General features: G+C 52.6%; 1 protein-coding gene across 1 annotated transcript in view; it reads right to left on the minus strand.

Moving 5' to 3' along the window:
* The window catches only part of LOC147107200 (uncharacterized), a 33,247-nt gene that overhangs the window by 3,213 nt on the left and 7,038 nt on the right, over window positions 1-22,996 (minus strand). Inside the window, exons 2-5 of the mRNA XM_086007544.1 lie at window positions 21,229-21,492; window positions 17,267-17,467; window positions 11,390-11,577; window positions 3,585-3,798 (exon numbers count right to left, since the gene is read on the minus strand). Of these exons, the coding sequence (XP_085863670.1) occupies window positions 3,585-3,798; window positions 11,390-11,577; window positions 17,267-17,467; window positions 21,229-21,492 (867 nt within the window). The remainder of the gene's footprint in view (window positions 1-3,584; window positions 3,799-11,389; window positions 11,578-17,266; window positions 17,468-21,228; window positions 21,493-22,996) is intronic.

Below are 22,996 nucleotides of genomic sequence, written 5' to 3' on the forward strand. Positions count from 1 at the left end.
AGGGAACAGGAAACAGCAACCGTGTTTTAGAATTCACTCTGGGGATGTGGGCGTCGCTGGCAAGGCCGGCGTTTATTGCCCATCCCTACTCGCCCTGAGAAGGTGGAGGTGGGCCGCCCTCCTGAACCGCTGGGAGCGGGTTTGATACAAATTGAGTGTCTCGCTGGACCATTTCAGAGGACAGTTAAGAGACATCCACATTGCTGTGGGTCTGGAGTCACATATCGGCCCAGACCAGGTTCCCTTCCCTAAAGGGACATTAGTGAACCAGATGGGTTTTTGCAACAATCCGAAAGCCTCAGGGTCACTTTCACTGATTTACAGAAGGGGAGGGAGGAATATCGAGAGAGCGTGAGAGAGAGAGAAATCCCTTGATAAATATATTCAAGAAGGAGTTGGATATATTTCTTAAGGCTAAAGGGATCAAGGGATATGGGGAGAAAGCAGGGACAGGGCACTGAATTTGGATGATCAGCCATGATCGCATTGAATGGCGGAGCAGGCTCGAGGGGCCGAATGGCCTACTCCTGCTCCTATCTCCTATGTTTCTATGCTTCTATCCCTTTAGCCTTAAACATTGTATATCTAACTCCTTCTTGAATATATTTAATGAATTGGCCTCCACTGCCTTCTGTGGTAGAGAATTCCACAGGTTCACCACTCTCTGGGTGAAGAAATTCCTCCTCATCTCAGTCCTAAATGGCTTACCCCTTATCCTTAGACTGTGACCCCTGGTTCTGGACTCCCCTGCCATCAGGAACATCCTTCCTGCATTTAGTCGGTCTAGTCCTGTTAGAATTTTATAAGTTTCAATGAGATCCCCTCTCATTCTTCCAAACTCCAGCAAATATAAGCCCAATCGACCCAATCTCTCCTCATACGTCATTCCTGCCATCCCAGGTATCAGTCTGGTGAATCTTCGCTGAACTCCCTCCATGGCAAGAACATCCTTCCTCAGATAAAGCGACCAAAACTGCACACAATACTCAAGATGTGGTCTCACCAAGGCCCTGTACAACAGCAGCAAGACATCCTTGTTCCTGTACTCGAATCCTCTCGCTACGAAGGCCAGCATACCATTTGCCTTCTTAACCACCTGCTGCACCTGCATGCTTACCTTCCGCGACTGGTGCACAAGGACACCCAGGTCTCGTTGCACTTCCCCTTTTCCCAATCTATTGCCGTTCAGATAATAATCTGCCTTCCTGTTTTTGCCACCAAAGTGGATAACCTCGCATTTATCCACATTATACTGCATCTGCCATGCATCTGCCCAATCACCCAACTTGTCCAAATCATACTGGAGTTTCTCGGCATCCTCCTCACAGCACACACGCCCACCCAGCTTTGTGTCGTCTGCAAACTTGGAGATATTACATCTAGTTCCCTCATCTAAATCATTAATATATATTGTGAATAGCTGGGGTCCTAGGACCGATCCCTACGGTACCCCACTAGTCACTGCCTGCCACTCGTAAAAAGAGCCGTTTATTCCAACTCTTTGCTTCCTGTCTGCCAACCAGTTCTCTATCCAAGTCAATACCTTGCCCCCAATCCCATGTGCCTTAACTTTATACGCTAATCTCTTATGCGGGACCTTATCGAAAGCCTTCTGAAAGTCCAAATACACCACATCCACTGGTTCTCCCTTATCTATTCTACCAGTTACATCCTCAAAAAATTCCAGTAGATTAGTCAAGCACGATTTACCTTTTGTAAATCCATGTTGACTTTGTCCGATCCCGTCACTGTTTTCCAAGTGCTCTGCTATTACATCTTTTATAATGGACTCTAGCATTTTCCCCACTACCGATGTCAGGCTTACCGGTCTATAATTCCCCGTTTTCTCTCTACCACCTTTTTTGAATAGTGGGGTTACATTAGCTACCCTCCAATCCATGGGAACTGTGCCAGAGTCTATAGAATTTTGGAAGATGACCAGCAATGCATCTACTATTTCTAGGGCCACTTCCTTAAGTACCCTAGGATGTAGATTATCAGGCCCTGGGGATTTATCGGCCTTCAATCCCGTCAATTTCCCTAACACCATTTCCCTACAAATACTGATTTCTTTCAGTTCCTCCCTCTCATTAGATCCTATGATCCCCGACATCTCTGGGAGTTTATTTGTGTCCTCCTTTGTGAAGACAGAACCAAAGTATGTATGTATTCGAAGGATGGAGCCCAGGAGGGTCGGTAACCAGAGGACACAGATTGAAAGAAATTGGCAAAAGAACCAGAGGGGGAGATAAGGGGACATTTTTTTTACGCGGCGAGTTGTTGTGATCTGGAATGCGCTGCCTGACAGGGCGGTGGAAGCAGATTCAATAGTAACTTTCAAAAGGGAATTGGATAAATACTTGAAAAGGAGAAATTTGCAGGGCTGTGGGGAAAGAGCAGGGGGGAGTGGGACTAATTGGAGAGCTCTTTCAAAGAGCCGGCACAGGCACGATGGGCCGAATGGCCTCCTTCTGTGCTGTAAGATTCCCTGGGGGAGAAATTGGGTGAGTAGCACCACCTGTTAGCGCCTAAAGAGGCAGTCAGTGGCTGTAGCGCCACTGGCTGCGTCTGCGGCAATATTCAGCAGGGGCGCTAATGGTGGCGTTAGGCATTTGCGCTGCGCCGCCACCGATGACGTCATCGGTGTGCGCAGCGCCCCATTCGTGCCCCGTTCGCGATATTTGGTAGCGAACGCCGCAGTTGCGCCGCTCGCTACCCGCGCCCGGTTCACGGGGCCTTACTGTGCCGGCAGCGGCGCAAGTTAAGGTGGAGGTGCAGGGCGGCCGCTTTTTTGGCGGCCGCCTGCCTGCACCTCCGTCCCCGGCCTCCTAACCCCCCCCCCCGCGGCATTGCCGGCTGTTTCCCGAGAGCCCGGCACTTCTCCTTGGTGCCGGGCTCATTTGCCGGCACTCGCGAGCGGGGATCGCGCTGTTGCAGGCACCTCCCCCTTAACAGTGGGAGGAAGGCCTGCAGTACCGCAGCGTGCCGTGCCGCAGCATGTGGCGCTGCGGCACGTTGTGCTGCGATAATCAGTTTCAGCGCCCTAAGAGGGACGCGGAGCGCCTCTAGCCTCGCCCCGTGTCCCTCGAGGGGCACTGAAACTGAATTTCTGGCGATAGGTATCACTCCGATCGCTGCACTAAATCCTGCGCTCTGCCGACTTTTGCGCCACTTTGGCGCCCCAACCCAATTTCTAGGCGTATGACTCTACGGGCAAGGTAGAGAGAAGCAGATGGTTTCCAGTGGCCGAGGGGTCAAGAACGAGGGGCCAGAGATACAAGATCAAACGTTGGAAGAGAGGACGGGAGAAACCTCTTCACACAGGGAGTTGTGAGGCTGTGGGATTCACTCCCAGGGTTAGTGGTGGAGGCAGAATCTATTGTCAACATTGAGGATCAGATTGGGGAGGTGGATGGAGGAAAGGGGGTTGGAGGGAGATGGGAACAGGGCGGGTAAACGTGATTAGGTCTATTTTCCTGTGTGAAGGGTAAAGGCCGACACGGACTGGATGGGACGAATGGCCTGTTTCCATGTTGGAACTTCTGTGACAGTTTACCCGATATGGAGGGAAAAATAAAACCTACAGCTTTATTTTTCCTTTTAGCCTTTTCTTCCTCTTGACTCCTCAGGGTGTCGCTCAGGAAATTGTGCTTGCGACGCCACAGGTCGCACCCTTTGATCTTCTCCTCCATCTCATGCTCAACCAGCCTCCTGCACCTCTCCGTCTCAAACTGCAGCCGAGAGGCTTCATCGCAGGCTGCTTCAGCTGCTGCTGCCGCTTGCCTCCAGGCAGCCGCTCTGCCGGGACAAAGGAAGTTCAGAGGTGTTAAAGAAAGAGCCTTTCACAACTCTAGGATGTCCCAAAGCCCCGTGTCCTAACTCGCACCCAGTCCCGTTCACCCATCACCCCCTCTGCTCACTGCCCCGTGTCCTAACTCGCACCCAGTCCCGTTCACCCATCACCCCCTGTGCTCACTGCCCCGTGTCCTAACTCACACCCAGTCCCGTTCACCCATCACCCCTGTGCTCACTGCCCCGTGTACTAACTCACACCCAGTCCCGTTCACCCATCACCCCCTGTGCTCAATGCCCCGTGTCCTAACTCACACCCAGTCCCGTTCACCCATCACCCCTGTGCTCACTGCCCCGTGTCCTAACTCACACCCAGTCCCGGTCACCCCTCAGCCCCTGTGCTCACTGCCCCGTGTCCTAACTCACACCCAGTCCCGTTCACCCATCACCCGCTGTGCTCACTGCCCCGTGTCCTAACTCACACCCAGTCCAGTTCACCCATCACCCCCTGTGCTCACTGCCCCGTGTCCTAACTCACACCCAGTCCCGTTCACCCATCACCCGCTGTGCTCACTGCCCCGTGTCCTAACTCACACCCAGTCCCGTTCACCCATCACCCCCTGTGCTCACTGCCCCGTGTCCTAACTCACACCCAGTCCCGTTCACCCATCGCCCCCTGTGCTCACTGACCCGTGTCCTAACTCACACCCAGTCCCGTTCACCCATCACCCCCTGTGCTCACTGCCCCATGTCCTAACTCACACCCAGTCCCGTTCACCCATCACCCCCTGTGCTCACTGACCCGTGTCCTAACTCACACCCAGTCCCGTTCACCCATCACCCCCTGTGCTCACTGCCCCGTGTCCTAACTCACACCGAGTCCCGTTCACCCATCACCCCCTGTGCTCACTGCCCCGTGTCCTAACTCACACCCAGTCCCGTTCACCCATCACCCCCTGTGCTCACTGCCCCGTGTCCTAACTCACACCTAGTCCCGTTCACCCATCACCCACTGTGCTCACTGCCCCGTGTCCTAACTCACACCCAGTCCCGTTCACCCATCACCCTCTGTGCTCACTGCCCCGTGTCCTAACTCACACCCAATCCCGTTCACCCATCACCCGCTGTGCTCACTGCCCCGTGTCCTAACTCACACCCAGTCCCGTTCACCCATCACCCCCTGTGCTCACTGCCCCGTGTCCTAACTCACACCCAGTCCCGTTCACCCATCACCCCCTGTGCTCACTGCCCCGTGTCCTAACTCACACCCACTCCCGTTCACCCATCACCCTCTGTGCTCACTGCCCCGTGTCCTAACTCACACCCAGTCCCGTTCACCCATCACCCCCTGTGCTCACTGCCCCGTGTCCTAACTCACACCCAGTCCCGTTCACCCATCACCCCCTGAGCTCACTGCCCCGTGTCCTAACTCGCACCCAGTCCCGTTCACCCATCACCCCTTGTGCTCGCTGCCCCGTGTCCTAACTCACACCCAGTCCCGTTCACCCATCACCCCCTGTGCTCACTGCCCCAGGTCCTAACTCACACCCAGTCCCGTTCACCCATCACCCCCTGTGCTCACTGCCCCGTGTCCTAACTCACACCCAGTCCCGTTCACCCATCACCCCCTGTGCTCACTGCCCCGTGTCCTAACTCACACCCAGTCCCGTTCACCCATCACCCACTGTGCTCACTGCCCCGTGTCCTAACTCACACCCAGTCCCGTTCACCCATCACCCCCTGTGCTCACTGCCCCGTGTCCTAACTCACACCCAGTCCCGTTCGCCCATCACCCTCTGTGCTCACTGCCCCGTGTCCTAACTCACACCCAGTCCCGTTCACCCATCACCCCCTGTGCTCACTGCCCCGTGTCCTAACTCACACCCAGTCCCGTTCACCCATCACCCCCTGTGCTCACTGCCCCGTGTCCTAACTCACACCCAGTCCCGTTCACCCATCACCCTCTGTGCTCACTGCCCCGTGTCCTAACTCACACCCAGTCCCGTTCACCCATCACCCCCTGTGCTCACTGCCCCGTGTCCTAACTCACACCCAGTCCCGTTCACCCATCACCCCCTGTGCTCACTGCCCCGTGTCCTAACTCACACCCTGTCCCGTTCACCCATCACCCCCTGTGCTCACTGCCCCGTGTCCTAACTCACACCCAGTCCCGTTCTCCCACCACCCCCTGTGCTCACTGCCCCGTGTCCTAACTCACACCCAGTCCCGTTCACCCATCACCCCCTGTGCTCACTGCCCCGTGTCCTAACTCACACCCAGTCCCGTTCACCCATCACCCTCTGTGCTCACTGCCCCGTGTCCTAACTCACACCCAGTCCCGTTCACCCATCACCCGCTGTGCTCACTGCCCCGTGTCCTAACTCACACCCAGACCCGTTCACCCATCACCCCCTGTGCTCACTGCCCCGTGTCCTAACTCACACCCAGTCCCGTTCACCCATCACCCGCTGTGCTCACTGCCCCGTGTCCTAACTCACACCCGTCCCGTTCACCCATCACCCTCTGTGCTCACTGCCCCGTGTCCTAACTCACACCCAGTCCCGTTCACCCATCACCCCCTGTGCTCACTGCCCCGTGTCCTAACTCACACCCAGTCCCGTTCACCCATCACCCCCTGTGCTCACTGCCCCGTGTCCTAACTCACACCCAGTCCCGTTCACCCATCACCCCCTGTGCTCACTGCCCCGTGTCCTAACTCACACCCAGTCCCGTTCACCCATCACCCCCTGTGCTCACTGCCCCGTGTCCTAACTCACACCCAGTCCCGTTCACCCATCACCCCCTGTGCTCACTGCCCCGTGTCCTAACTCACACCCTGTCCCGTTCACCCATCACCCCCTGTGCTCACTGCCCCATGTCCTAACTCACACCCAGTCCCGTTCTCCCACCACCCCCTGTGCTCACTGCCCCGTGTCCTAACTCACACCCAGTCCCGTTCACCCATCACCCCCTGTGCTCACTGCCCCGTGTCCTAACTCACACCCAGTCCCGTTCACCCATCACCCGCTGTGCTCACTGCCCCGTGTCCTAACTCACACCCAGACCCGTTCACCCATCACCCCCTGTGCTCACTGCCCCGTGTCCTAACTCACACCCAGTCCCGTTCACCCATCACCCGCTGTGCTCACTGCCCCGTGTCCTAACTCACACCGAGTCCCGTTCACCCATCACCCGCTGTGCTCACTGCCCCGTGTCCTAACTCACACCCAGTCCCGTTCACCCATCACCCCCTGTGCTCACTGCCCCGTGTCCTAACTCACACCCAGTCCCGTTCACCCATCACCCCCTGTGCTCACTGACCTACCTTCGTTCCAGGTCCGGCAACGCCTTGATTTTAAAATTCTCATCCTTGGTTTCAAATCCCTCCATGGCCCCGCCCCCTCCCAATCTCTGTAACCCTCTCCAGCTCCACAACCCCCCGAGATCTCTGCCCTCCTCTAATTCTGGCCTCTTACCATCCCCCGATTTTAATCGCTCCACCATTGCCGAGGCCCTGAGCTCTGGAATTCCCTCCCTAAACCTCTCCGCCTCTCTCTCCTCCTTTAAGATGCTCCTTAAAACCGACCTCTTTGACCGAGCTTTTGGTCACCTGCCCTAATATCCCCTTATGTGGCTCGGTGTCAAATTTTGTTTGATAATCGCTCCTGTGAAGCGCCTTGGGGATGTTTTACTACATTAAAGGCGCTATATAAATACTAGTTGTTGTTATTTACAGCCAATGAAGTGTAGTCAAGGCCTTCTGACAGCATAATATAGAGGGTACAGTGGCATCATGGTTATATTACTGGACTAATGATCCGTGAGACGTGAGTTCAACTCCCACCACGGCAGCTCGGGAATTTCAATTCAGGTAATTAAATAAATCTGGAATAAACAGCTAGTGTCAGTAATGGTGACCATGAAACTATCGGATTGTGGTAAAAACCCATCTGGTTCACTGATGTCCTTTAGGGGAGGAAGTCTACTGTCTACATGTGACTCCAATCCCACAACGATGTGGTTGACTCTTAACTGCCCTCTGAAATGGCCGAAGTGCTACAAAGAAGTATCACCACATGGACTGCAGCGGTTCAAGAAGGCGGCTCACCACCACCTTCTCAAGGGGCAACTAGGGATGGGCAATAAAGGCAGGCCTTGCCAGCGATGCCCACATTTAATGAATACATTTTTAAAAAGTCACTGTTGCAATGTAGAAAACACAGCAGCCAATTTGTGCACAGCAAGCTCCCACAAACAGCAATGTGACAATGACCTGTTTTTAAGTGATGTTGATTGAGGCAATATTGGCCCCACGACACCGGGGAGAACTCCCCTGCTCTTCTTCGGAATAGTGGAATCTTTTACATCCACCTGAGGGCAGACGGGGCCTCGGTTTATCCAAAAAACCGCACCTCCGACAGTGCAGCACTCCCTCAGTATCGTACTGGGAGTGTCAGCCTAGATTTTTGTGCTCAAGTCTGTGGCGTGGGGATTAAACCCACAACCTCCTGGCTCAGAGGCGAGAGTGCTGCCCACTGAGCCACGGCTGACACATTGAAAGCACGAAAGACTTGCATTTCTCCAGCGCCATTCACCACCTCAGGACATCCCAATGCACTTCACAGCCAATGAAGTACTTTTTGAAGTGTAGTCACTGTTGTAATGTAGGAAACGTGGCAGACAATTTGTGCACAGCAAGCTCCCACAAACAGCAATGAGATAATAACCAGATAATCTATTTTAGTGATATTGGTTGAGGGATAAATATTGGCCCATGACACCGGGGAAAACTCCCCTGCTCTTCTTCAAAATAGTGGCCGTGGGATCTCGGTTTATCGTCTCATCCGAAAGACGGCCACATAAATATAAAGTCTGATTTTTTTCGCTGAGTTTGCCTCGATGGGTGCAAGAACTGATGGTTTTGTACTAAGCCACACAGAAGGCCTTGGGTTTGATTCCCTAGTTGCCCTTGAGAAGGTGGTGAGCTGCCTTCTTACATAGAAACATAGAAGATAGGAGCAGGAGTAGGCCATTCGGCCCCTCGAGCCTGCTCCGCCATTCAATGAGATCATGGCTGATCATCCAAATTCGGTACCCTGTCCCTGCTTTCTCCCCATATCCCTTGATCCCTTTAGCCTTAAGTAATATATCCAACTCCTTCTTGAATATATTTAATGAATTGGCCTCAACTGCCCTGTGTGGTAGAGAATTCCACAGGTTCACCACTCTCTGGGTGAAGAAATTCCTCCTCATCTCTGTCCTAAATGGCTTACCCCTTATCCTTAGACTGTGACCCCTGGTTCTGGACTCCCCTGCCATCGGGAACATCCTTCCTGCATCTAGTCCTGTTAGAATTTTATAAGTTTCAATGAGATCCCCTCTCATTCTTCTAAACTTCAGCGAGTATAAGCCTAATCGACCCAATCTTTCCTCATACGTCATTCCTGCCATCCCAGGTATCAGTCTGGTGAATCTTCGCTGCACTCCTTCCATGGCAAGAACATCCTTCCTCAGATAAGGATAATGACCAGATAATCTGCTTCAGTGATGTTGGTTGAGGGATAAATATTGGCCCCAGGACACTGGGGAGAACTCCCCTGCTCTTCTTCGAAATAGTGCCCTGGGATCTCGGTTTATCGTCTCATCCGAAAGACGGCCACATAAATATAAAGTCTGATTTTTTTCGCTGAGTTTGCCTCGATGGGTGCAAGAACTGATGGTTTTGTACTAAGCCACACAGAAGGCCTTGGGTTTGATTCCCTAGTTGCCCTTGAGAAGGTGGTGAGCTGCCTTCTTGAGCCGCTGGAGTCCGTGTGGTGAAAGTGCTGTTAGGGAGGGTGTTGACACAACAGGTTGTCTTGCTCTGCCATTTCAAAGAGTTGTGAAGAGTCAACTACCTTGAGGTGGGACTGGAGTCACATGTAGGCCCAGACCGGGTAAGGATGGCGGGTTTCCCTCCCGAAAGGGACGTCAGTGAACCCGTTGCGTTTTTACAACAATCCGACAGCCTCACGGTCACTGGTGCCAGTTTATTATTTATTGTCGAGCAAGACCTGGCAGCAGACGATTGGACCATGTGAGAATCGTGCTGAAGCCTGATGTCCTCACATCTGAGGGCGCAATACCGAACATAATATATTTCCCCAACCCCGTGAGCTCTTATCTTGTGCAGTAACCTTTTATGTGGCACCTTATCGAATGCCTTCTGGAATTCCAAATACACCACATCTACTGGTTCCCCTTTATCCACCCTGCTCGTTACATCCTCAAAGAACTCCAGCAAATTTGTCAAACATGATTTCCCTTTCATAAAACCATGCTGACTCTGCTTGACTATATTAGGATTTTCCAAATGCCCTGCTAGCACTTCCTTAATGATGGACTCCAGCATTTTCCCAATGACAGCTATTAGACTAACTGGTCGATAGTTGCCTGCTTTCTGTCTCCCTCTTTTCTTAAATAGGGGCGTTACATTTGCGGGACCTCTCCAGAATCCAGGGAATTTTGGTAGATTACAACCAATGCATCCACTATCTCTGCAGCCACCTCTTTTAAGACTCTAGGATGCTGGGCGTTGTATGGGGGGAGGGGAATCAGTGAATGTGGAGACTGAATGGTGATGAGGAGACTCGGAGACAAAGGAACAATATATCCTGGTCAAAGGCCAGGAAGCTGGGAGTGTGATATGGCGACGAGAGGTCAGAGGGGAGACAGGGAGAGAGAGAGGAGAGGGGGTAATGGGAGGAGACAGAGGAGAGGGGGGAGAGGGAGGAGAGGGGGAGAAGGAGGAGAGGGGGAGAAGGAGGAGAGGGGAGAAGGGGAGAGGGAGGAGAAGGAGGAGAGGAGGAGAGGGAGGAGAGGGGGAGAGGGAGGAGAGGGAGGAGAAGGAGGAGAGGGGGAGAGGGAGGAGAGGGGGAGAAGGAGGAGAAGGAGGAGAAGGGAAGAGGGAGGAGAGGGAGGAGAGGGGAGAGGGGGAGAAGGAGGAGAGGAGGAGAAGGGGAGAGGAGGAGAAGGAGGAGAGGGGGAGAGGGAGGAGAGGGGGAGAAGGAGGAGAAGGGGAGAGGGAGGAGAAGGAGGAGAGGGGAGAGGGAGGAGAGGGGGAGAAGGAGGAGAGGGGGAGAAGGAGGAGAAGGGGAGAGGGAGGAGAAGGAGGAGAGGGGGAGAGGGAGGAGAGGGGGAGAAGGAGGAGAGGGGAGAAGGAGGAGAGGGGGAGAAGGACGAGAGGGGGAGAGGGAGAGGAGGGGGAAACAGGGGGAGGGAGAAAGGGAGGAGGGGGAGTTTATGTGCTTATGTGCTAAACCATAAATGTATTTTGATGCTTTGGCAACATAAGATGTAACTTATCATGCCAATAAAGCGATTTGAATTGGTGAGGGAGCTGGAAGTAGATTTCTCATGGCTGGAGCAGGATTTGGAGCAGAATCGGGGGAGATAAGGAAGTGGCGCGATCACCGATCAGAGCTGATGAGGCCTCGGTGTGTGTGTGAGGGAATGAATGTGCAGAGTGAGGAGAGGGGCTGGGGGGAGTTTGAAATCACCAGTAATGAGGAGAAGGATATTTACTCGCACAAATAGGAAGGAACAGAAAAACTCGTACTTGTCTTTGAGTTTAGAAACTTCTTCCATCAGCTCCTTGGTCCGAAGTCTCTCTTCATCCCGCTCGCGCTCCGAGTTCCTGATCTCTTCCAACCTCAGCTGGTTTTCCCTTGTACTCCGCTCCAACTTTGTTTTGCTTTCAAAGTAATTCTCCTCTGTCAGTGTCAGCCGATGCTGCCTGTCTGTTAGCTAAAGATCATATTTAGCTCCATTTAGTCATGAGAAATTAACCAAAATATTGAGCAATCTGGCGGCGTTTTGGGAATCGGGACCTTGAGGTCAGGCTTGAAGGGGGGAAATGAGGGTCCCAAAAACCAAGGGTTTGGATTTGGTAAAGTGTCAGCCGTGGCTCAGTGGGCAGCACTTTCTCTCGCCTCCGAGTCAGAAGGTCGCGGGTACAAGTCCCACTCCAGAGACTTGAGCACAAAAATCTAGGCTGACACTCCCAGTGTCGGTACTGAGGGAGTGCCGCACTGTCGGAGGGGCAGTACTGAGGGAGCGCCGCACTGTCGGAGGGGCAGTACTGAGGGAGCGCCGCACTGTCAGAGAGGCAGTACTGAGGGTAGCGCCGCACTGTCGGAGGGGCAGTACTGAGGGAGCGCTGCACTGTCGGAGGGGCAGTACTGAGGGAGTGCTGCACTGTCGGAGGGGCAGTACTGAGGGAGCGCCGCACTGTCAGAGGGGCAGTACTGAGGGAGCGCCGCACTGTCAGAGAGGCAGTACTGAGGGAGCGCCGCACTGTCGGAGGGGCAGTACTGAGGGAGCGCCGCACTGTCGGAGGGGCAGTACTGAGGGAGCGCCGCACTGTCGGAGGGGCAGTACTGAGGGAGCGCTGCACTGTCGGAGGGGCAGTACTGAGGGAGCGCTGCACTGTCGGAGGGGCAGTACTGAGGGAGCGCTGCACTGTCGGAGGGGCAGTACTGAGGGAGCGCTGCACTGTCGGAGGGTCAGTACTGAGGGAGTGCCGCACTGTCGGAGGGGCAGTGCTGAGGGAGTGCTGCACTGTCGGAGGTGCAGTACTGAGGGAGTGCCGCACTGTCAGAGGGGCAGTACTGGGGGAGCGCTACACTGTCGGAGGTGCCGTTTTTCGGATGAGACGTTAAGCCAAGGTTCCATCTGCTCTCAGGTGGATGTAAAAGATCCGATGGCCACTATTTCGAAGAAGAGCAGGGGAGTTCTCCCCGGTGTCCTGGCCAATATTTATCCCTCAATCAACATCACAAAAACAGATTATCTGGTCATTATCACATTGCTGTTTGTGGGATCTTACTGTGTGTAAATTGGCTGCCACGTTTCGCACATTACAACAGTTTGCCTATTGTGCAAACAGATCAACGGAGGATGCAATCACAACTGCTCTACACTCGGCACTGAATCACTTAGATGGTAAGGAGACCTACATCAGAATGCTGTTCATAGGCTACAGCTCAGCATTCAACACTATCATCCCCAACAAGCGGGCCACCAAACTCCAAACTCTTGGCCTGAACACTTCCCTCTGCAACTGGACCCTGGACTTCCTAACAAACAGACCCCAGTCTGTCAAATTAGGTAACCACACCTCCCCCCCCAACCCTGAACACGGGGGCCCCACAAGGATGTGTGCTGAGCCCCCTCCTCTACTCCCTCTTCACCCACGACTGTGTGGCTGTTCATGGTTCCAACACCATCATCAAGTTTGCGGATGATACCATGGTAGTAGGCCAGATCACCAACAACGATGAGTCAGCCTACAGGGAGGAGGTCCAGCATCTCGTGAAGTGGTGCGCCGATAACAACCTGGCCCTCAACATCAAGAAAACCAAAGAAATCATTGTGGGCTTCAGGAAGTCTAAAGGCGGAAGTCACACCCCCATCCACATTAATGGGGCTGTGGTGGAAAGGGTGGACAGCTTTAAGTTCCTCGGAGTCCACATCACAGAAGACCTCTCCTGGTCCCTCAACACCTCCTCTCTGGTGAAGAAGGCCCAGCAGCGCCTATATTTCTTAAGGAGGCTGAAGGGATGTAACCTGTCACCCCTGATCCTCTCTAACTTTTACCGCTGCACAATAGAGAGCATCCTGACGAACTGTATCACAGTATGGTATGGCAGCTGTAGCTACTATGACCGGAAAGCCCTGCAGCGGGTAGTCAAAACTGCCCAACGCATTACCGGCACCCGGCTACCGACCATAGAGCACATATACCAGAAACGCTGTTTATGGAGGTCACGGACCATCATCAAAGACCCTACCCACCCCAGCCACAGTCTGTTCGCCCTCCTGCCAGCTGGGAGATGCTACAGATGCATTCGCACCCGAACGACCAGATTTAGGAACAGCTTCTTTCCCAGGGCTGTCATCCTACTGAACTCCACAAATAAACTCTAAAGCCTGCACATCTGCCAATGCACTTTATTATGGTTAGGTTTATGTTAATGTATTACAAGCCAAATGTATGTTGAATGTTTAAATGTCTTAATCTAAATGTACACTCTCGGGAGCCGCAAGCCTACATTTCATTGTACTGCACTTGTGCACTAACAATGACAATAAAGTTGATTTGATTTGATTTGATTTGACCACACTTCAAAAAGTATCTCATTGGCTGTGAAGCACTTTGGGACGTCCTGAGGTGGTGAAAGATGCTGGAGAAATACAAGTCATTCATTTCTTTTATTGAAGGGATGTGGAAGGGATTGGCTGGAATAGTCAGTAAAGTAACTGACCAACAGTGCAATCTGTTTAAGGAGGTACTTAATGATGACGAAACAAGCGTATACTCCTTAAAGGCAAAAGGGGTCCTTCTTATCTTGATGTAACCATGATGCATGAGTGTTGGGAGCCAATAGTAAGCAAAGAGAGAATGTTGGTGGCAATTCAGCCGGACGATTCCTGGGACTGGTCCCGACTGGTCCCTAGGATGAGAGGGTTGTCCTAGGATGAGAGATTGGGCCGATACTCTCTGGAGTTTAGAAGAATGAGAGGTGGTCTCATTGAAACATACAAGATTCTGAGGGGGATTGACAGGGTAGATGCTGAGAGATTGTTTCCCCTGGCTGGAGAGTCTAGAACTCGGGGGCACAGTCTCAGGATAAGGGGTCGGCCATTTAAGACCGAAATGAGGAGGAATTTCTTCACTCAGAGGGTGGTGAATCTTTGGAATTCTCTGCCCCAGAGGGCTGTGGAGGCTCAGTCGTTGAGTATATTCAAGACAGAGATCGATAGATTTTTGGACTCTAGGGGAATCGAGGGATATGGGGATCGGGCGGGAAAGTGGAGTTGAGGTCGAAGATCAGCCATGATCTTATTGAATGGCGGAGCAGGCTCGAGGGGCCGTGTGGCCGAGTCCTGCTCCTAATTCTTAGGTTGTTATGAAGAGATTGAGTAATGTGGAGAGAGTGGTCAAACTTGAGTTGTAATCCTTGGACATAAGATCTGTTTAAAATAATGAGGTGGTTCGACAGGGTAGAAAGGGAATAACTCTTCCCTCCAACGTGGAAATCCAGAGCAGGATGCTAAAATTGGAGCTAAGCTGATTATCAGTAAATCCACAAAAATAATTCCTTCAAACAAAGAGGAACAACAGTCTGATAAGGTCAAAGGTGAAACAACAACAACTTGCATTTATACAGCGCCTTTAACGTGCTGAAGCAGCTCAAGGCACTTCACAGGTGCGATTATCAGACAAAATTTGACACCAAGCCACATAAGGAGATATTAGGGCAGGTGACCGAAAGTTTGTCCAAAGAGGGAGGTTTTAAGGAGCGTCTTGTAGCAGGAGAGGGAATTGGCGAGGTGGAGGGATTTAAGCAGGAAACCCCAGGGCCTTCTAGATGGCCACCAATGGTGGAGCGATTAAAATCGGGGATTCACAAGAGGCCGGAGTCGTCGGAGCGCAGAGATCTGCGGGGGGGGGGGGGGGGGGCGGGGGGAGGCTGGAGGAGGTTACAGAGATAGGGAGGGGCGAGGCCATGGAGAGAATTAAACACGAGGAGCCAAATGAGGAGTTTAAAAGGCGATAGATACATGCTTGTGACTAAGAGCATTAAGGGATATGGAGCAAAGGCAGGGATTTGGATTAAGGAGATACAGCTGCCATGGTAACCAAACAGGCTGGATGGACCAAATTATTTAATTTTGTTGGAGCCACAGAGCACAGAGGGTTAAAGCACAGAAGGAGGCCATTCGGTCCATCGTGTCTGTGCCGGCTCTTTGCTAGAACAATCCCAAACTAATCCCACTGCCCCGCTCTCTCCCCATAGCCCTGTATCAATCCCAAACTAATCCCACTGCCCCGCTCTCTCCCCATAGCCCTGTATCAATCCCAAACTAATCCCACTGCCCCGCTCTCTCCCCATAGCCCTGTATCAATCCCAAACTAATCCCACTGCCCCGCTCTCTCCCCATAGCCCTGTATCAATCCCAAACTAATCCCACTGCCCCACTCTCTCCCCAAAGTTTTGTATCAATTTAGTTTTTCGTTTTAAAGCTGCAATGGCCGGTGTCATGAATCTTATCATGACTCATGAAATAACACTGGGCGGCCATCTGGTGGCGCCGTCCAAGGAGTATAAATACTCGGGCGTGGGCCCAGCTTGCTCAGGATGTTTCTGTAACCAGGAACTAGTGATGTAACTAGAATCTCATGGTTGTGAAACAGTTGATTAAAGCCTTGTTTTATACTCAAACCAAGCACTCAGTCGTCTTTTTACATCAGTCGGTGTCTCAGCCACTCCCTGTGGTAAAGCATTCCAAGCTCCAACATCCCTCTGTGTAAAGACATTTCTCCGAACCTATCACCTCACTCTCTGAGTGACAACTTGAAATTGATGGCCCCTTGTCCCTGACTCCCCAGCCAGAGGTGAAGGCGATGGGGAGAGGGAGAGCGGGAGGAGAGAGAGTCCAGTCACTCCCTCTTTACTCTATTAAAACACTTCCTAATTTTAAAACATCGATTAATCTCCTCTCAGCCGACTCTGCTCCAGTGGGAACAGTCCCAGTGTCTTCAGTTACGTGGATAGACTGGAGAAGCTGGGGTTGTTCTCCTTGGAGCAGAGAAGGTTGAGAGGAGATTTGATAGAGGTGTTCAAAATCATGAGGGGTCTGGACAGAGTAGAGAGAGAGAAACTGTTCCCATTGGTGGAAGGGTCGAGAACCAGAGGACACAGATTTAAGGTGATTGGCAAAAGAACCAAAGGCGACATGAGGAGAAACATTTTTACGCAGCGAGTGGTTAGCATCTGGAATGCGCTGCCTGAAAGGGTGGTGGAGGCAGATTCAATCACGGCTTTCAAAAGGGAATTGGATAAGTACTTGAAGGAAAAAAATTGCAGGACTACGGGGAAAGGGCGGGGGAGTGGGACTAGCTGAAGTGCTCTTGCAGAGAGCCGGCACAGGCTCGACGGGCCGAATGGCCTCCTTCTGTGCTGTGACCATTCTATGATTCTATTTCCAATCTCTCCTCAGAACTCTAGTTTCACATCCGGTGAATCTACACCATCCGCTCTCTGTGGTTTTAATGTCCTTTCTCGAATGGGGCCCAAACCGCCCACAGTCTCTAACTGTGGCCTAAGCAGTGTTTTGTGCAAATTCATCATTAAATCTTCTATTCCTCATTCATAAAACCCAAAATGTTCTTATTTTTTCAAAAGAGAGAAAACCTTCGTTAGCACTGACTTCACTTTGTGCCGTTTAACAAATCTCAAAGTCCGCCATCTGCTGCGCTCTCCCCGAGACTACCTGTGATGTTTGGGGGTGTTTGAAAAGACCGAACCCCAGGGAATTAGTGCTGAGGGGGATCGGGGGGAAGGTGGCCACTCCTGCCCCAGACCTGTGTGGATGGGGCTTGGGGCAAAAATGGCAGGAAGGCTTTTTACCCGAGGGGGCCGCTCTTTACCTTATCCTGAAGATTCCCAATCTCCTCCTGGAGTCTGATGTTCAGAGCTTGCAGTTTGTTTCTCTCCTCTCGCACCTCCTGTTCTTGCGATTCAGCCAGTCTCCGAGCGCAGTCTGCCTCCTCACGGCTAGTGGCAGCTTCCCTTTCCAGCCTCGCCGAGCGCACTGCCCTTTCCTGCACCTCCGAGGTCCTCAGCCTCAGCTACAGGGAGAGGGGGAGGGGAGAGAGAGAGGGGGGAGATGAGGAGAGAGGGGGAGGGGGAGAGAGGGAGGGGGGAGAGAGGGAGGGGGAGAGGGAGAGATGGAGAGGGGGAGATGAGGAGAGAGGGGGAGGGAGAGAGAGGGGGGAGAGAGTGAGGGGGAGGGGAGGGGGGGAGAGAGGGAGGGGGAGAGGGAGAGAGGGAGAGGGGGAGAGGAGGAGAAGGGGAGAGGGAGAGAAGGGGAGAGGAGAGAGAGGGGAGGGGGAGAGAGGGAAGGGGAGGGAGAGGGAGCGAGGGAGAGGGGGAGAAGGGGCGAAGGGAGAGGAGGAGAGGGGACGGGGAGGAGAGGGAGAGAGATGCGAGGGGTGAGGGGGAAACAGGGATGGGGAGGGAGGAAGAGGGGGAAGGGTGTTGGAGGAGAGGGGCAGAGGGATAGGGAAGAAGGAGGTGGGGGTTGAGGGAAGAGAGGTTGAATGCATGGCCGACAGAGTCAATAATATACCCAGAAACAAAGAGCAGCTGGTCCATCGATCCTGTTCCACCACCTCGCCCCCTCCGACAGTGCAGCGCTCCCTCAGTACTGCCCCTCCGGGAGTGCGGCGCTCCCTCAGTACTGCCCCTCCGACAGTGCAGCGCTCCCTCAGTACTGCCCCTCCGACAGTGCAGCACTCCCTCAGTACTGCCCCTCCGACAGTGCAGCGCTCCCTCAGTACTGCCCCTCCGACAGTGCGGCGCTCCCTCAGTACTGCCCCTCCGACAGTGCGGCGCTCCCTCAGTACTGCCCCTCCGACAGTGCAGCGCTCCCTCAGTACTGCCCCTCCGACAGTGCAGCGCTCCCTCAGTACTGCCCCTCCGACAGTGCAGCACTCCCCCAGTACTGCCCCTCCGGGAGTGCGGCGCTCCCTCAGTACTGCCCCTCCGACAGTGCAGCACTCCCTCAGTACTGCCCCTCCGACAGTGCGGCGCTCCCTCAGTACTGCCCCTCCGACAGTGCAGCACTCCCTCAGTACTGCCCCTCCGACAGTGCAGCACTCCCTCAGTACTGCCCCTCTGACAGTGCAGCACTCCCTCAGTACTGCCCCTCCGACAGTGCAGCACTCCCTCAGTACTGCCCCTCTGACAGTGCAGCACTCCCTCAGTACTGCCCCTCCGACAGTGCGGCGCTCCCTCAGTACTGACCCTCCGACAGTGCAGCACTCCCTCAGCACTGCCCCTCCGACAGTGCAGCACTCCCTCAGTACTGCCCCTCTGACAGTGCAGCACTCCCTCAGTACTGCCCCTCCGACAGTGCAGCACTCCCTCAGTACTGCCCCTCCGACAGTGCAGCACTCCCTCAGTACTGCCCCTCCGACAGTGCAGCACTCCCTCAGTACTGCCCCTCCGACAGTGCAGCGCTCCCTCAGTACTGCCCCTCCGACAGTGCGGCGCTCCCTCAGTACTGCCCCTCCGACAGTGCAGCACTCCCTCAGTACTGCCCCTCCGACAGTGCAGCGCTCCCTCAGTACTGCCCCTCCGACAGTGCAGCGCTCCCTCAGTACTGACCCTCAGACAGTTATTTCGTGAGGCGTGGGGTGGCGTGGGTAGGGATGGGGATTGTGTCTTGGGCGAAGGTGAGTTCCCTGAAGGAGGAGAACAGAATGATTTAAAGGGAAAGTCACTCCAGGCTGCTCGTGACCACCACCCGGTGGCCAGTTCAAAAACTGCAGCTGCAGAGATTTGAAGGGGAATGGCCCATGAAACAACAGAGAGGCCAGTCGGCCCATCGTGCCTGTGTCGGTGCTAGCCCTTCAACTAGTGCTGTCTGGTCTAATCCCAATTCCCTTCCCTTTCCCTGTATCCTTTTTAAATACTTATCCAATTCCCTTTTAAGTAAAGTTCTAGTTTCCGCCTCGATCACCCCCCTCCCCACTGTGATAAACCATCCCCTGTTCCAATAACCTCCGGTGAGAAAACTTGTCCTCAAACTCCCGCCTTCAGTCTCCCAGTGAGGACCCTCAGTCTGTGCCCCTTGTTACTGATTCACCAACCAGTGGCAACCATCTCTCAGTATTCGCCTTCTCAGGGGATAGCTTGCTGCGGAAAGTGTCATTGATTTAAATTTGTGATCGATACGACACTTAAATATCACACTCAAGAAACACTTTCAGATGAGACGTTAAACCGAGGCCCCGCCTGCCCATCCCAGGTAAATGTGTAATATCCCACGGCCACTATTTCGAAGAAGAGCAGGGGAGTTCTCCCTGTCGTCCTGGGGCCAATATTTATCCCTCAACCAACATCACTAAAACAGGAGATTTACTGGATATTCTCTCTCTTTCTCTCTCTCGCGCTGCCAGGCGTGGGATCTTGCTGTGCACAACGCGGCTGCCATGTTTTGTCTACGTAACAACAGTGACTGCGCTTCATTGGTTGCGAAAGGCTTCGGGACGTATCTCGGAGATTGGCGAAGGCGCGGCTGAGATGTGAACCTTTTATTTTTTTCTCCTTTAAGCCTCAGACGAGCAGACTGGGTTGCTGCACCTTGCGTTTTCTGAAGTTGGTGAGTTTGTTAGTCACGGTGTTAGTGAGCCGGACAGTCCCGGGTGAGGGGGGTGGAATTGCTGGTCCCTTTACATAAGAACATAAGAAATAGGAGCAGGAGTCGGCCATTCGGCCCCTCGAGCCTGCTCCACCATTCAATCAGATCATGGCTGATCTGAGCTTAGCCTCAACTCCACTTTCCTGCCCGCTCCCCATAACCCTTGACTCCTTTGTAGCTCAAAAATCTGTCTATCTCAGCCTTAAATATATTTAATGACTCAGCTTCCACAGCTCTCAGGGGTAGAGTTTTCCAAAGATTCACAACCCTCAGAGAAGAAATTCCTCATCTCCGATTTAAAAGGGTGACCCCTTATTCTGAAACTATGCCCCCTAGTTCTAGATTCCCCCACGAGGGGAAACATCCTCTCTGCATCTACCCTGTCGAGCCCCCTCAGAATCTTATATGTTTCAATAAGATCCCCTCTCATTCTTCTAAACTCCAATGAGTATAGGCCCAACCGGCTCAACCTTTCCTCATAAGACAACCCCTTCATCTCCGGAATCAGCTGAGTGAATCGTCTCTGAACTGCCTCCAATGCAAGTATATCCCTCCTTAAATAAGGAAACCAAAACTGTACGCAGTACTCCAGATGTGGTCTCACCAACGCCCTGTACAGTTGTAGTAAGATTTCCCTGCTTTTATACTCCATCCCCCTAGCAATAAAGGCCAACATTCCATTTGCCTTCCTAATTACTTAGGCGGCGGTGGGATGATGGTAAGCACCAGAGGATGCTCTCCAGGCCCGGCACTAACCGCGAGCAATGCCACGGAAGATCTAACAGTGGGGAAAGTAAAACTGGGTGGGGTGTAAAACGGGCAGTCGATCCGCTGGCCTCAGTATCCCACCGCGTGCGTTTGGTTAAAATTACAACCACCCCCCCACCCCCCACGTGTCATAGCTACCTTCACTGATAGGAACACAGGAACAGGAGGAGGCCATTCAGCCCCTCGAGCCTGTTCCGCCATTCAATCAGATCATGGCTGATCTGCGACCTAACTCCATCTACCCGCCTTTGGCCCATATCCCTTAATACCTTTGGTTAACAGAAATCCATTAATCTCCGATTTAAAATTAATGAGGCCCCGTCTGCGATCGCCAGGATCTCACCCAATTCTACAGTGAGTCGCGGCCTTGCCAAGGACGGGGTGGAGGGGCATCGGAGACGCGTCCGGGTTACATACCTCTTTGACCGTAGCGTGCAATTCCTGATTTAAGACTCTCAGGTTTCTCATGGTCCGTTCACTCTCGGATCGGAGCAGAACTCTTTCCGTGTGCAATTCCTTGGCCAGCCAATTGTTGGTCTGTTTCAGCTCCTCGCATTCCTGACGATAAACGGAATACGTCGGAGCAAAGAGGTGCAACGTGATTTTACACTTTAGTTTGATGAAATGCCCTTTTATCTCCACAAGGTTTAATTTTATTTTTATCTTAATGGGGTCTTTCTCCTAAAGAAACATTGGGCACAAACCATGGCTTCAGAAAGAAAACAATCATTTATTACCAGCATGTTAGAAAAGCTCCATCAGAATCTAGACCAGATCTTGGGTTGATGGACAAGTTAGAATTCCCTTAACAACAATATCTTCTGAATTTCCAAAATGCATCGTTACTAGAAATGAATTGTCTGCCTTAGCTTAACCTCGTAACACGAGTCATGCGCCCGTGGTGGACGCTAGCTCCTCGGGAAGATTGTTAGTGAGAAATCCAACGAGAGACCAGGTGAGTCGGCACGGCCAAAAAGTGAAAGGCGAGGTTGGAGCAGTTGCGATGGATCATTCTCTTAATGTACACTTCGAAACAGACTATGGCCCAGAATTGGCTGGAGTGGGACATCTCGCTGCCCCGCTAGTTAGACTGTTTCCCTCACTCTTCAGCTCGAATATAATTTGCGCCGTAACTTGCTGGAAGTCACCAGACTGATACCTGGGATGGCAGGAATGACGTATGAGGAGAGATTGGGTCGATTGGGCTTATACTCGCTGGAGTTTAGAAGAATGAGAGGGGATCTCATTGAAACTTATAAAATTCTAACAGGACCAGACAGACTAGATGCAGGAAGGATGTTCCCGATGGCGGGGGAGTACAGAACCAGGGGTCACAGTCTAAGGATAAGGGGTAAGCCATTTAGGACTGAGATGAGGAGGGATTTCTTTACCCAGAGAGTGGTGAACCTGTGGAATTCTCTACCACACAGGGCAGTTGAGGCCAATTCATTAAATATATTCAAGAAGGAGTTACTGTAGATATATTTCTTAAGGCTAAAGGGATCAAGGGATATGGGGAGAAAGCAGGGACAAGGTACTGAGTTTGGATGATCAGCCATAATGTCATTAAATGGCGGAGCAGGCTCGAGGGGCCGAATGGCCTATTCCTGCTCCTATCTTCTGTTTCTGATAACGGGGCATCTGGGACCTCGGTGAACGACGGGAGCCACAGTCTATCTCCTCGGCCAACGAGATTTCAGGATTCATAGAATCATAGAATAGTACAGCACAGGAGGAGGCCATTCGGCCCATCGAGTCTGTGCCAGCTCTTTCCCCATATCCTTGCAATTGTTTTCAATTTTGAGAAAGAAACAGAGGAACGACGGAGAAGGAAATCGGGTGAATTTGAGTCAGATCAGGTACAGAAAGAGAAATAAAGAGAGGGAAAGATTGGATTTAGAGAGAGAGAGAGAGAGAGAGAGAAAAAGAGACAGAAAGGAAAAAAAAGAACAAAATTAAAACATTTTAAATTTAAATTTTAAAAACCTCTAAGAACAATTTACTACCTGTAGGAATGAGACTCCACCGATTAAATTGTTCACTTTCTGGGCCGGAGAGGTTGAGTGGCGTTGCAGGAACATAAATCTCCTCATTAAAAGTGTCCTTACGCTGTTAAGTACCAGCCCTAACTTTCTGCCGTGAGTTTAATGGGTAATTAATGTGCAAATGCAGCAATTTCCTGAAA

This window comes from Somniosus microcephalus, chromosome 15, assembly GCF_052327205.1.
Source record: "Somniosus microcephalus isolate GS21.2 chromosome 15, FLI_Smic_1.0, whole genome shotgun sequence".
NCBI classification, from domain to species: Eukaryota; Metazoa; Chordata; class Chondrichthyes; order Squaliformes; family Somniosidae; genus Somniosus; species Somniosus microcephalus.